A 15,524-nucleotide genomic window follows, 5' to 3' on the forward strand; every position below is an offset into this window, starting at 1 on the left:
GTAAATGGAAATTTAGGAATGGAAGGTTGTAACGTCTCTGTTGACGTTGGTCTCCTGATTTAGAAAGCGTCTCTATTTTCCTTTTTGGAAGCCAGAATGAGTAGTCCAAACTAACGTTCTTTGGGAGAAGGTGAGAAAGGAGCCTCTTGTCCCACAAAGCAATCTTGAAAGTGTTGCATGGCAAGGCAAGAACATTTTTGGGGCATGTTTTGGCATAACTGAACATCTGCCAATGCCCATGTCCTCCCCTCCCCAGCTGATGAGTTGGCAGTGCGCACATTTCCTGCTGTGGCTGAGACATGAGTCCATTTTTCCACCAGTTCCTCAGTTCTCATGACACAATGGAAACAGCCACACATACCAGCATTCTTCCCTGTGACTTCTTCAGACATTCATTCCAGCCATGGATTTACCCACAATGCCCCATGAGAAGAGTATCCAAAAGAGCTAACCAAACCATACAGAGATGCCTTCAAAAGAAATAACCCCAAACCTCAGCAATTTCAAACGTTGCATCTGCTGCAGCCCTTCCTAGCGATGGTTGATGGGTCTTCAACGGTCATCCTTCAACCACTGATCCTCCCACATCTGGAGAAAGTTCCCCTTTCCTGTCCCAAGGAAGTTGCACCTGGGTTATTGTGAATGAACCATCCCCACACGGACTAAATTTGATGTTGTCTGCAGAATTGTCCCTGCTGATGTAGCTTAAGATCAATCCAGTTCTGGATCTGGACCTGAAGAACTCAGGAAGTGTCTGGTTTTTTTTAAAAAAAAGTGTCTAACAACTGCTTACGTAGGAATCTACAAATAGGATATTGTTTTTTTCCAGGTTTGAGGAGCCTGACCCTTTTTGTATTGTCATAACTGTACTTTTTTGGATCTTGGTCAACCCCTGGAAGGTTTTCAGTTCACTATTAAACAGGGCTGTCTTTGCAGTCTCACCCCGCACCCCTCACTTGGCGGATGTACAAAGCATTTGGTCATCATTTCTCCTCTTCTTTTCTCTCTGGACTGTCATTCAGACCATCATCTGGGGATTAAGCCTGCCACCAGAGAGAGCGTGGTCTTCCTCTTCCAAAGGAAGGCTCAATTGTGATGGACAGCCTGGAATTCTCCCGAAGCTTATGAAAAAAGAAAAAAAAAAGAGTAAATCCAGATGGTCTTTTTTCTCCTGTCTCTTGACATTTCCTGTTCTGCTTGGAGACTCTTGGGGATGTCACCTCTTTCATCACATTCCTGTCTTGCTTTGGAATGGTGGTTAATTAAAAAAAAAATAAAAAAAATCAAACGGCCAGTCCGTCAGCCTTAAGGATCGTCAAGTTGGCTTAAAGTTTTTCAGCACATTGTGAGCAAATTGTGGGTCACGTTTATGGGTGGAGAAGAATGGGGTGATTTGGTTGCGGTAGCAAAATATGCCTGCAATGTCAATGCATCAAATGTGGCGCTGACTTTACGGTCAATTTAAGGTGTCAATCAGAATACAGCTGGAAGAGACCTTGGAGGTCTTCCAGTCCAGGGGTGCCCAAGCAGGAGACCCTATACTTTTTCAGACAAGTGGCTGTCCAGTCTCTTCTTAAAAGCCTCCAGTGATGAAACACCCACAACTTCTGGTGGCAAGTTGTTCCACCGGTTAATTGTCCTCGCTGTTAGGAAGTTTCTCCTTAATTCCAACTTGCTTCTTTCCATGATTAGTTTCCATCTGTTGTTTCTTGTCTTACACTTAGGCAAGAAAAACCAAAATAGATTAAGAGAAACCAGGCTTAAGAGCAGTAACTGTGAGAAGGATCTTGGAGTCTTTGTGGACAACCAATTAAATATGAGTCAACAGTGTGTGGCGGCAGCCTAAAAAGCCAATGCAATCCTAAGTTGTATTAACAGAGGGATACAATCAAGATCCAGGGAGGTACTAATACCACTCTATAAAGCCTTAGTAAGACCACACCTAGAGTACTGCATCCAGTTTTGGTCACCACATTATAAAAAAGATGTTGAGACTCTAGAAAGAGGGCAGAGAAGAGCAACCAAGATGATGAGAGGACTGGAGACTAAAACAGACCATGAACGGTTGCAGGAACTGGGCCTGGCTAGTCTAGTGAAGAGAAGGACCAGGGGAGACAGGAGAGCATCTTCCAATATTTGAGGGGCTGCCACAGAGAGGAGGAGGGGGTCAACCTATTTTCCAAAGCACCCGAAGGCCAGACAAGGAATAATGGATGGAAACTGAACAAGGAGAGATTCAACCTAGAAATAAGGAGGAATTTTCTGACAGGGAGAACAATCAATCCATGGAAGAGAAGTTGCCTTCAGAAGTTGTGGGAGCTTCATTACTTGAGACTTCCAAGAAGAGTCTAGACTGCCATCTGTCAGAAATGGTGTAGGGTCTCCTGCTTGGGCAGGGGGTTGGAATACATGACCTACAAGGTCCCTTGCAACTTGTCTGTTATTCTGTTATTCTTTGTGGCAGCCTCTCAGATTCTGGAAAATTGCTGAATCTTGCGTTCCTAGACTGAATACTGAATCTTCTTTTAAGATGGAGCCGGGCTCTGGAAACATGGGGGCGAAGTTAGCAAACTCTACAGACCTTCAACCAGCTGTACTGTGTTTCTCTCCTAAGCAATGTTAAGAAGGCACATGCTGAATTAGACAACTGGCCCATCCAACTCCAGGATGATCTATTATGACCGAGAGCTGGCCCAGCTTCCATGCGTAAATAAGGAATTTGGCACGTCAGGAGACTTCACGTATTGGGTGGCAATTTTTTCATTTTTAGTAGCAGACACTGGCAAAAACACTCACATAGTTTGGCATGTGGTATCTCCATTTCATCCAAGAATGGTCTGGGACTTCTCCTTCCCACCTCCTCGCTCAACACGAAGAAGGTGGATCTAAGCAAGCCATGATGCTTGCGCTTGAGGGTTTCACCAAGTTGGATCATATATGTGGGCATCTAGCTTTTTGCGTTTGGAAGACAACTTTTCCCTAAACAACTAAAGACTTATATGTCCATGTCCCAAAGGTGCTTTTTTGTTTTTGTTTTTCAGGAGGCCACTGGACTTCCTTGTTTGTTTTCTTTTTGGAGACGTTTCGCTTCTCATCCAAGAAGCTTCTTCAGCTCTGACTGGATGGTGGGGAATGGAAGGATTTATCCTCCTTGCAGGCAGCTGGCCATTTGCCTCCTTTTAGAGGGTCGTTGAGGCCACTTGGAGGTTTATCTGTGTCTCCAGGGTCACCTGAGTTATGCTCCTGGTTCCTGTAGTTGCCGCCTGAAAAAGCACCTTTGAGACAACCATGACCTGGAGGACTGATAATCTCTACAGATTTTTAGCTATACAATTTGGGATGGATGCCCTTTGGAATGGTGGGGGAGTAGAAAGAGATTTCCAGAGGGGGGAAAAATTGCAGACTACAGGAACCAGGAGCACCACTCAGGTGACCTTGAGGACACAGATATACCTCCAAGTGGCCTCATCGAGCCTCTAAAAGGATGCAAATGACCAGCTGTCTGCAAGGAGGATAAATCCTTCCATTCCCCACCATCATCCAGTCAGAGCTGAAGAAGCTTCTTGGATGAGAAGTGAAACGTCTTCAAAAGGAAAAAAAAAACAAAGTCCAGTGGCCTCCTGAAAAAACAAACAAACCACCTTTGGGACGACTGTGACCTGGATGACTGAGAATCTCTACAGACTTATATGTCCATGTTTATTCTTTCAAACAGGGACAGAAAGGCTATCTCGGTCCAACAGGCCACCCTGGAGAGCCGGTGAGTGTTTGTCCTGATTTTGAGATCTTCGTGCATTAAGGGTGGGTGGCTCCTCTCGTGGTTGACCAGAAGTTCTGAATGGATAAATGTTTTTGTTTAAAAATATCCCATGCTCTCCACCGAACCTTCAGGTCAGTGGTGGGATTCGAATGTGGGCGTGGCTTGGTGGGAGCGGCAGGGGAAGGATATACTGCGAAATCCCCCTTTCCTCCCCACCCCGCTAACCTGCTTTCCAGCTCCGTTCTCCTGGGCAGGGCAACCAAAGGAAACCCAGCCAATCAACTGGGACTCAATGGGAGGCAGAGGAGAGACGGGGTTGGCGGGGCCAGTCAGAGACGGGATTGGCCAGTTCTCTGAACGACTCAAAATTTCCGCTACCGGATCTTGAGAACCGGTCAGAACCGGCTGAATACCCACCTCTGCAGAGACCCCCTTCTCCCCTTGGGTTCCTACGGCAAACCTTACAAGCATTGAGCCAATTGTTTTCTGAGCTGCCCTTGCTCAAGATCCCCCTTTGATTTTGGGGAGGGGGGAGGACAGGAAAGATGTTTAAGGAGGGATTAGAAGGCTAGCCCCCCCTCCATGTTACCCAGCATGCCTTGGGCTGAGGGCTTGGGCCCTTCTGGCTTTTCCTAGTCTCATCGTTGGGCGGTTTAATTTGAGTCATGCAACCTCCATTCCCAGCGCTTAGCTTAGGGGATTCTGGGGCAGTGGTGATAGTCAAAGTTTTTTTTTACTACTGGTTCTGTGGGCATGGCTTGGTGGGCGTGGCAGAGGAAGGATACTGCAAAATCCCCCTTCCTTCCCCACCCCACTGACCTGCTTTCCAGCTCCGTTCTCCTGTGCAGGGCAACCCAAGGAGACCCAGCCGATCAGCCGGGACTCGATGGGAGGTGGAGGAGAGACGGGGTCGGTGGGGCCAGTCAGAGATGGGATTGGTCGGTTCTCCAAACTACTTAAATTTTCTGCTACCGGTTCTCCAGAACTGGCCTGAACCGGCTGAATACCCACCTCTGCTTCAGGTCATTTTCTCCCGCATTCCAGTTGTTTGGTCAAGGCCGTTGGATGTACGAATTGAACTTAATTTTCTCCCTATTCTCTTTTCTCCACTAACCACCTGTCACCTTTTCCTTTTGGACAGGGCAGCCGAGGTGCTCAAGGAAACCCAGGAGCCAAAGGTTATCCTGGCAGGCAGGTGCAGTAAATCTTTTATTGTGCTGAACGCAGCACAGGGTAGGGGGGAAAATCCTGGTAGGTGATTTCGGATCCTACCAGGAGGGGTTTGGAGACGGAGCTGTTGCCTCCTCCATTCTTCTCTGCATGGGGAAAGCTAGCATGTCAGGGTGGAGGCCTTCCAACCCTCAGCTTCTTCCTGTTCCTGCTCTTCTGGAAACGGGGTGATAGCCCACACCGTATTTGATAACACCAGTTGATTTGATCAGGTGAGTTCCTGCCTCACAACAAACCCCTGAATACGGGAGGCATGGTCTGACCTTTCTTTCTTTTTACAAGGTTTTGAATGTCTTGGGGGCTCCAGAGGACACTTTGGATTAATGCATTGTGGGCAAACTTGTGAATCAATAGAAGAGAATATTTGCAGCTCAGATGTCCGTGGTGGTCTCTAAGTTTGGTTGTTGATTTGCAAACGTTTCATGACCAGGGGTGGGATTTTACCAGTTCGCACCTATTCGCTGGAACCAGTTGTTAACATTCTAAGCAGTTCAGAGAACCGGTTGTTAGAAGACATTACTGGGCTAATCCTGTAAGGAAGGCAGGAAGGAAACATTCTGGTGTTGCTTACAGAAACTGCCTCTCTTATTACATTTTTCCAAGCCTTATTACATTCTTGGCAGGACTAGACTTCCTGTCTCAGGAACGTCTCTGGAGTTTTTTTCCCTTCCTTTGCTGGTACTTTGCTTGTGTGGAGTGACCATTCAAAGTTACAATGGCACTGAAAAAAAGTGACTTATGACCATTTTTCACACTTAACGACTGTTGCAGCATCCCCACAGTCAATGAGAGGCCAGGTGAGGAGATGCGTGCCTTGATGTGAGTGATGTTGAGTTGGCCACGCCCAGCCACTAACATGACCACCAAGCCATGTCCACTCAGTCACAGGACCACCAAGCCACACCCACCACCCAAGCCATGCCCACAGAACCGGTTGTTAAACATTTTGAATCCCACCCATGTTCATGACCCAACTAAGGAACATCATCAGCGCTGGGGATTCAGTGCTAGTAGCATCTTGGCACTGATGATGTTCCCTAGTTGGGTCATGAAAAGTCTGCAAGAAAACAACCAAGCTCAGAGACCCCACCACCACCACCAAGGACCCCCCAAACCTATCCATGTGAGAAGAACAATTTCTGGCAACTTCTTTCAATCTAGGGCCGGCCCCGCTCGATGCCTTTTTCTCAGCCTGAACGGAAAAAGGTTTGGGCTTGCATGTCTGTCTGTGAGTAAGCCTCATTTCACCAGACAACGTCAAATCAACGTTCGGGAATGCGCAGGCAGCTACAGAAATTTCCTGCCATTTTCCCCCCCAAACCAAAAAGGGATAGGGGCCAAAACACTCAATTGAATTTTCTGCCTGGAAAAGGAGGAGGTTGACATCCGGCTTTAGATTAAAAAGAAAAGAACCGAGATTTCAATCTTGAAAAATTACTCCAACCTGTTCGTTTGTCATTCTTGCAGAAAGACCCCAGTCTTTTGGGGGGGGGTGTGGTTTGGGGGAGTTAGGGAATTGCAACTTGGTTAGATGAGGTTGGCCCAAGGAGCAGTATCCTTCTTGCTTTCTCAGTTCTTCGTTTTCCCATAAAAGTCAGAAGCGAAGGACAATGAAACGTGGTGATCAATCTATTAATGAAAAACACAAGGGAAAAAAGAAATAAATAACCTTTCCAGAGCCGTCCCTGTCTCTCCCAGAACGGCAAGCCAGATACTTCTGACATTTGCTCAGCCAGGGATTGGTGAGCAGGTTGGATGTCATTCTTCACAACTCTTCCAAGTCGGGGACAGAGCCAACTGGAAGCTGTTTGGGTGGACCTGGTGGGATAATAGGAGTTGGCATGGTAGCTTTGTACCACCAACCCCCAGCCTTACCCTATGGAGACGGCAAGGCTTAGCTCCTGCCTTCCTGTTCTAGATCCAGATGTTTGGGCTTCCAACCTCTGCCAAACGGGGAATGTCTCATCCAATGTTCAGCTTCCAGTAAAGGCCATTGACAGACCTGCCTCGTGTTGGCCAAAGGTTGAATGATGTGTTTCTGCATGTACAAGCAAGAGAGAAAATGATCAATAGCCTAAGAACTAACTTAGAACTAAAGAGAAATTTCCTACAGTGAGAACAATTAATCAGGGGAACGACTTGCCTCCAGAAGTTGTCAATGCTGGAAGTTTTTAAGAAGAGATTGGATAACCATTTGTCTGAAGTGGTGTAGGGGTTTTCTGCCTAGGCTGAGGGTTGGACTAGAAGACCTCCAAGGTCCCTTCCAACTATTCTATTCTATTCTACCTATTTGTTCCTGGCAATGGGTCTGCCCATTTTGAATTTGTCTGGGCACAGGGTACCTGTTTTGCATTACCATTGGAACAAATTCCTCTGAAAACACACACACACACACACACAGTGTGTGTGTGTGTGTGTGTGTGTGTGTGTTTTCTTAATATATATATATGTATGGTATTCAGCTTTGTTCGGGTATTTTCCCATGTCATTATAGTTGTGCTTTTAAAGTTGTAGCGATGTTTCGGCAGAATCTCATCTGCCATCATCAGGCTTCTGTATAGTGTTCGTCTGTGAGTCAGGCTTTCACAGCCGTTTCTGTTTTAAATTTGGGGCTAGCCTACTGCTGTGCCAGAATGTTTTTTTCGAAACGTTACTACAACTTTAAAAGCACAACTATAATGACGTGGGAAAATACCTGAACAAAGCTGAATACCATACATATAAATACCCACGAAAACTTAAGAAAACAAATATGTATGTATGTATGTATGTATGTATGTATGTATGCAGTCATCTTGCTCCAACCATTAGCTAGAAGATGTCTATTATTGTTTTGTTATTGTTGTTGTTTGTCTTTCTCCCCGACTTTCGAAATACTTTTCTGGTTTTTCCTTGGCACCTTCCCAATTTCCCAGCAGTTGTGTTCCCTTCTCTCTGGCCTTGTTGCTCGTCTCAGAGAAGCTCTGAGACGGGACCTCTCCAAATTAATCCGCCTTTTTTTGTTTGTTTCTCTCTTCCCTCTGTTTTAGGGATTACCTGGACCGATAGGGAAGCCTGGCCCGAAAGGGAGCCAGGTAAGTCGGCGAGAAGGTCTTTCCACAGCCAGGTTGGGTCTGACCCGTGGTGGGATTCCCAATCTTTTCCTACTGGGTTCTATGAGAGCGTGCTTCGTGCATGCACGCAGCACTCAAACACCGTCCTCGGTGTCAGCACGGGGTGAGCTGAGCTGTGTTTTTTTTTAGCTCAGCTGAGGCGCGGCAATCCACTCTGCCCGCCGTGAAAATCAGCTGAGCTAAAAAACAAGGGAATATAAGACAGGGAACGACGGGGGCGGGAGGGCAGGCTCAGCCAGAGGTGGTATTGGCCAATTCGCCAAACTACTCAAATTTTCCACTACCGGTACGCCAGAACCAGTCTGAACTGGCTGAATACCACTTCTGGGTCTGACGTTTGCAGGTTGAGGTTGAAGCTATTCGAACGGCTGCTTCTCTGCTCTATTAATGGACAAGAGATCAGAACTGAGAAAAAGAGTCAGAACAACAGGGCTTGGGTTCTTCTTCACCCCCTAGTAACCCCTTTCTCCAGACCTCAGTTTGATTCTTGTACCAACAGCCAACTCTGGTCTCAGGGTTGAGGATGAGCTGAGAATATTAGAGGAGCCAATCTGAGTCGGTCCCCAAGATCAAAGGTTTTTATTTTTCCAACTGTTGGGTTTGTGCTGGAATATCTTGGTGATGGGTTCCAACATGAGTCCAAATGCTTGGAAGAATAAACCTTTGGTTCTTGGGGACCGACTCCGATCGGAACCTTCAACATTATCCTGGGACATTTGTGAGAACACTGGACTTCTCTCCTGACGTTTCTCCTTGAACTTGCCCTTGTGCTAAATCTGCTTTTAAAAAAAATAAAAATAAAAATAAAAAGCAGCAACTTTGGGGTGTGCATGCTTTTTTGAAAATCAGGTGCATTTTGATCTTAAGCCAAGGAGCAAGGGCCCAGCCACCTAGAAACAGCGGAGGGGGGGGGATGCAATTCGAAGAATGAAGTGGCATATGGAATACTCACACCTGATTTCTGGGGGTTTTTTTCCTGTTGTTTTTTTTAGCTCTTCCAAGTTTTTCTCTGACTCTGTTTAGTGTTCCCACTACCCTCTACCATCAGTGTTCCTCCATGCTCTGACTATCTCCACACTCCAAGCCAGTAGCATCAATGTTACTCCATACTTTGATGCTTGCCTCATTTGAAAAACACCTCAATTTTGGAGATTGAAAAGAGGAAATTCTTGGAGATTTTGTTCAGGTTTCCTTCTTTTAGCTCAGATGCTGAAACCCCCTTTCCCCTCTGTGATATCCCTCTTCTTCCTCCTTCCTCTTCCTCCTCCTCCTCCTCCTCTTCCTCCTCCTCCTTCTTCTTCTCTTCCTCCTTCTCCTCCTCCTCCTCCTCCTCCTCCTCCTCCTCCTCCTCCTCCTCCTCCTCCTCCTCCTCCTCCTCCTCCTCCTCCTCCTCCTCCTCCTCCTCCTCTTCTTCTTCTTCTTCTTCTTCTTCTTCTTCTTCTTCTTCTTCTTCTTCTTCTTCTTCTTCTTCTTCTTCTTCTTCTTCTTCTTCTTCCTCTTCCTCTTCTTCTTCTTCTTCCTCCTCCTCCTCCTCCTCCTCCTCCTCCTCCTCCTCCTCCTCCTCCTCCTCCTCCTCCTCCTCCTCTCTTTATTTCCTCCCTGCTTTTTGCCCAAAGGAGTCAAATGGCATTATTATTACCTTGTCTTATTCCTCTTTCCTTGTCTCATCTTTGGTCATAAATCACAACAACATTCCAGGCCAGCAAATCCGCCTCCTCTCTCTTGTCATGTGTTTTTACTCCTCTGAGCAGTAAAAAACGCTACCAGCTGCTTTTTTCGTGCCAGGAAACTTGTGAGCAATAAACAAAAAAAGAAGAAAAAAGAAAAACTTTAAACCTGGCAGCGTTTTCATATAATGTGTGGAAAAGAGGAAAAGAGGATGGGGTGGAACTGGGGGTACAAGTGAGTCAGCTTGATAATGGCTTGCAGAAGCTGTAACAAATTCTGACCTCTCTTGATGCCCCGTTAGGAAAACTTCTCACTGCAAAAGGTTGCACTTCCATTCCACAGGGAATGAAAGAAATGGTGGTTACTTTACAAAAGTCGCTAGGATCTCAGAGGAGAAGAGCCAGAACATGTCGTTTACCGGCAGTCCTCACCTTATGACCCCAACTCAGCCCCTGCCAATTTTTTTTGTTACTAAGTGAGACCTTGGTTAAATGACTTTCTTGCCCCTGTTGTTGAGGGAAACATGGCAATCGTTAAGGTGACTCAAAGCAGTTGTGAAGTGAACCTGGCTTTTGAAGGTCACTAAGGTGGACCATGTGACCCACTCTCCTGGACACTGCGTCCGTCATAAGTATGAGTCCGTTGCCAAGCCTCTGAATTTTGATCACGTGATCATGGGGATGCTACGAGGACCATTTAAGTGTGAAAAATGGTCATAAGCTAAGTCACTTTTTTTCCCAGGGCCGTTGTAACGGTCACTAAATGAACAGTTGTAAGTCAAGCAATACCTGTAATTCAGTGTTGGTGGAAAGTGAGTTTGGCATACTCGTTTTTTCTTTTTTCTTTTTGGTGTTCTTTTTTTTTCTAACTGGGGTGGAGAAGGTGAAGGAGATCAAAGCACTGGGAATAAGAGGGGTGTGTGGGGAATGAAAAAGACAACTACATTGGAGGAACAGATACACACCCACACAGAGTCAGGTGCAAGAAGTCAGGAATCAGGATAGTTTATTTTATGCTACCTGCTTGCAAGAATCTGAACTATTAGCAGTCAAGGCAAATTGGAGGTGTAGGGACTCCAAACTAATGGTGCATTTGACCCTACCCTCAGCCGGTTGACTCCTATACATCTGCACATGCATGCACACACACACACACACACATGACAGAGAGAGGGGGGAAGAGGGAGGGAGGGAAGGAAAGAGAGAGAGAGAGAAAGAGGCTCATAGATGCTTAACCTAGGTCAAGGGGATGCAGTGGCTCGGTGGCTAGGATGCTGAGCTTGTCGATCAGAAAGGCCGGCAGTTCGGCGGTATGAATCCCCAGCGCTGCATCATGGAGTGAGCTCCCATTATTCACCCCAGCTTCTGCCAACTTAGCCGTTCGAAAGCATGTAAAAAGTGCAAGTAGAAAAATAGGGACCCCTTTGGTAGGAAGGGAACAGCGTTCCATGTGCCTTCGGCATTTAGCCATGCCGGCCACATGACCATGGAGACGTCTTCGGACGGCACTGGCTTTTTGGCTTTGTAACAGAGATGAGCACTGCCCCCTAGAGCCAGAAACAACTACACGGTTGTGTGAGGGGAACCTTTACCTTACCTATATAAGTCTAAGTGCTTGTGAGGTCTTGGAGCACACCAGTATCTTGCCAAGCAGATCATATATTTATTTAGAAGAACAGATGAGAATTACCTTTAAAAGAGCCATGGTGGCACAGGGGTTAAGAGTGCAGCATTGCAGGCTAACTCTGCCCGCAGCCTGGAATTCAATCCTGACGGGGGACACAAGGTTGACTCAGCCTTCCATCCTTCCGAGGTCAGTAAAAGGAGGACCCAGATTATTGGGGGGGCGATGTGCCAACTCTTGTCAGCCGTTCAGAGAGGTCTGCAAAGCATGGTGAAGCGGTGTATAAGTCTCAAAAGTGTTATTGCTATTATCTGCCTGTTTACCTGCTGGTCCTCTTCCTCTCTGCCAAGCACACTGGTCCCTGGTGTGAGGGTATGTGCCCTTGGACTACATCGTGGAAAATATCACCATGCAGTCCATGGGCATATACACTTGCCCCAAGGTTTCTTTCGTCAAGGTCCGACTCGACCCAGCGCTGGACAAATGACCTGCTCCGACCTTCCACCTTCTGAGGAGACAAAATGCTCTTTGTTTTTTCTTTTCCTGCTTCCCACAGGGGTACATTGGTCCACCGGGACTATTGGGAACGCCAGGGGCTGATGGGGAAAGAGTAAGTATTGGCCAGTCTTGTTTTATCGTTGTGGGTTCTGGGGCGTCCCCCTTTGTTGCAGAGAGCGACGGAACTTGACCGCAAAGCTCCCTTTTCCTTCCCCACCTTTGTCTTGCTGTGGAGGTGGCCAACCCAACTCTAGGTACATCTTCAAGCTTGGCACCTTGCCTTTCGCTCAAGAGCTCACGTTGGCGAGAATTGTGCTCCCTCTTCGAATCTCATCCTCCCTCAAAGCAACCCCGGAAGGTGTAGGCTGTTGAAGGGGAGAGAGAAAGCGATGGGCCTTAAGTTCACCTTGTGAACTTCCAGGGCAGAAGATGACTCTTGGATTCTGGTCCCACCTAGTCTTAGTTCTACACCATGGTGGTGTTCACAGTGGTTGAGTCCTTGCAGTCTCTTGAGTGTGATCCATTGAGGCTTTCCAGTAGGGGTTGGGGTATTAAGTCCCTCCCTCCCTCCCTCCCTTCCTTCCTTAAATCATACCTAAGATTTTTTACATATTCTCATTCTTTTTCCTTCCTTCCTTCCTTCCTTCCTTCCTTCCTTCCTTCCTTCCTTCCTTCCTTCCTTCCTTCCTTCCTTCCCTCCCCTTCCCTTTCTTACCCAATTCACACCTAAGATATTTTACATATTCTCTTCCTTCCTTCCTTCCTTCCTTCCTTCCTTCCTTCCTTCCTTCCTTCCTTCCTTCCTTCCTTCCTTCCATCCTTCCTTCCTTCCTTCCTTCCTTCCTTCCTTCCTTCCTTCCTTCCTTCCCTTCCTTCCCTTCCCTTCCCTTCCCTTCCCTTTCCTTTCCTTTCCTTCCCTTCCCTTCCTTACCTAATTCACACCTGATATTTTACATATTCTCCTTCTCTCTCCTTCCTTCCTTCCTTCCTTCCTTCCTTCCTTCCTTCCTTCCTTCCTTCCTTCCTTCCTTCCTTCCTTCCTTCCTTCCTTCCTTCCTTCCATGGAATCAGAGATCCTAAGACTTCTAGAGAGTTTCTGAACTTGAGACTGACAACTGCTTATGCCTATAAGACTGCAACCCCTCCACCAGTCCTGTTTTGCCCTCTTATGAAGCCACGGTGGAAGAACAAACGATTTCATTTCCGTTGGCTTTCTCTATTTTCTAATCTGTAAACAATGAGGTCATGGCTGAACCACGAGCAGCCAGAGGGTCAAAGTGAGGCCGGGAAAGTCTACCGATAGCCAACCAGAGCAGGAAACTAATTGAGTTCTTCCTGTGCAGTTGGGAGCTTTGATAAAGACACTTAGAACTAAATGTGTGTTTTTAGACTTCCTTCCTTCCTTCCCCTAAAGGAGTAGGGCCTACAGCCCAGGCCCCCATGTGTCTGAAAAAGTTCCCATCCCCGAGACAGTCCCCCGAGGCAGAGATAACTAGCCCTAGACTCATCATTATCAAGGAGGTTTCCCGGCCAAATAAGATTGGACTTTGGATCTCTGTAGGCTTCATTGGAGAGACCGTGGTCCCAGCTCTGCACTGCTGAGCCAGTTCCTCTGCTCTGTGCTATTGGCAGATCCTAGATCCCACAGCCTGCGACTGTGTATATATTACAAGAGGAATGTGCTAATGCTGAGGAGATGCTAATTTAAGACTTTTGTGTAACCAAATCGGAGCTATAAAGTGAGGTTCTCCAGCGAGCATTCTTGGCTTGGATCCCCCTTGGGTCCAAATCAGTAGCTTCATTATTCATCCAGCTAAGCATTGTTTCCAATTCCTGGAACTGTCTGGGGACAAACCTTGTGGATGGGCGGGTGGGTGGGTGTCCTACCGAGACTCAAGAAGGAAAAAAAATTAAGGGCTGAATTGAATTCCTTCTCCATCTTCTTTTGTTCTCTCGTGCTAACCTTCTGGACCACCGTCTTTCTCAGTTCTTCCTTGTCTTGATTTCCCCTTTCTCTTTAAGGTTCTGGTTTCTCCTTTCTGGCTGTCCAACCCTTCTCCAGTTTTTCATGTTTTTTCCCTCTCTTTGTTTTTTAGGGAGTCCCCGGAGTTCCTGGGAAGAAGGGCAAGATCGGTAGGCCGGTAAAGTTTTTCCTTGTCTATTATGCAGACCTTGTTCCAAATTAAACAGGAGAAGGGTGATGGGGATGGAGATATTGGAAGTTCTTGAGAACGTTGCAGTTCTTTGGGTTGGTTGATGATGGGCCAATGATATGTTGTGGAATGTCGAGTGAGGACCACACAGATAGATTTTATCCATGCTGACCTATCCTTAACTTGGTCCTTCAGGTCTTCTAATGGTGTACTCATCTCTACTGTCATTGAGTCTGTTCACCTTTTTGGTGGTCATCCACTTCTCTTTCCTTCCCTCTTATCTACCATCAGGATCTTCTCCAGAGAGCCAGGTCTTTAACATGTCTGAAGTAGGACAATCTGAGCCTGATCCTTCCCTGCTTTGACCGAAAACTCTGGGTTGAGTTGTTGGTTTCATTTCTTGGATATCTGGTGTTTTCAGAAGTCTTCTCCAATGCCTATGGAGATTCTCCATCATCCAGGTCATGGTCGTCCCAAAGGTGCTTTTTCAAGAGGTAACTGGACTTTCTTTGTTTTTTTCCTTGGAGATATTTTGCTGCTCATCCCAAGAAGCAAAACTGTCTTCAAGGAAAAACAAAGGAAGTCCAGTTGTCTCTGGAAAAAGCATCTTTGGATCTTCTCAAGGGCCCAAGTTCAAACGCATGAATGCTCTTGTCTATGGAGATTCTCAATCATCTAAGTCACGGTTATCCCAAAGGTGCTTTTTCAACTGGACTTCCTTGTTTTACTTTGAAGACGTTTCACTTCTCATCCCAGAAACTAAAGAAGAAGAAAAACAAGAAAGTCCAGTTGCCTCTTGAAAAAGAAAAAGAAAACACCTTTGAAATGTCAATGTTCTTCTTCTCCTGCTTCTTCAAAGCTTTCCTTGTGCCTCTCTCTCGTGTAGAGATCTCCAAGCTTGGCAACTTTGAGACTTGTGGACTTCAATTCCCAGAATTCCTCAGCCAGCCATGAGGGTATCCCTGCTCTAGGGTATCTAGATGTACATTTGATAGTACCACCCCATCTAGTGGAACTTGGGTCTTGTTTCCCCAAATATTAAGCAAAGCTGTAATTCATCAACGGATGAATTAGGGGAAGGGCTATCTAATAAGCCTGAGCCGGCGTTAAGCAGAAAATAGGATTTAATGCAGGTCAATGCAACATTAGACTAAAATGGCAGATGGGTTTTTTCCATCATGGCTGGAAAAATCACCCAACTCCTGCTGTACTTGATAGTCCAGACCCATACAGTGTTGTTCTTCATGTTTTGAACTTTTCCCATCATAAGTGAGCGCTACCCGTATCAGTTGAAAAGGTCTCCGGTTTGGAGGCAGGAATTTGGTTCCAACTCCCAGAGCTGATAATTACCGCTTACATCACAGACTTTGGGTTTGTAATTGTTAAAACAAAATAGAGAAAAGGAAAGCGCACGATCCAAAAAAAAAAAGAAAAAAGAAAAAAAAGAGCTAAACTAAAACAACAGTTGTTCAGTGCAGA

General features: G+C 46.3%; 1 protein-coding gene across 1 annotated transcript in view; it reads left to right on the forward strand.

Annotated features, from left to right (window-relative positions):
- COL27A1 (collagen type XXVII alpha 1 chain) overlaps positions 1-15,524 on the forward strand; it is a 145,776-nt gene that overhangs the window by 30,168 nt on the left and 100,084 nt on the right. The window contains exons 8-12 of the mRNA XM_087914728.1: positions 3,716-3,760; positions 4,902-4,955; positions 8,020-8,064; positions 11,951-12,004; positions 13,989-14,033. Of these exons, the coding sequence (XP_087770854.1) occupies positions 3,716-3,760; positions 4,902-4,955; positions 8,020-8,064; positions 11,951-12,004; positions 13,989-14,033 (243 nt within the window). The remainder of the gene's footprint in view (positions 1-3,715; positions 3,761-4,901; positions 4,956-8,019; positions 8,065-11,950; positions 12,005-13,988; positions 14,034-15,524) is intronic.

This window comes from Pseudonaja textilis, chromosome 17 (assembly GCF_049901715.1).
Source record: "Pseudonaja textilis isolate UNSWEBS1 chromosome 17, rPseTex1.2, whole genome shotgun sequence".
NCBI classification, from domain to species: Eukaryota; Metazoa; Chordata; class Lepidosauria; order Squamata; family Elapidae; genus Pseudonaja; species Pseudonaja textilis.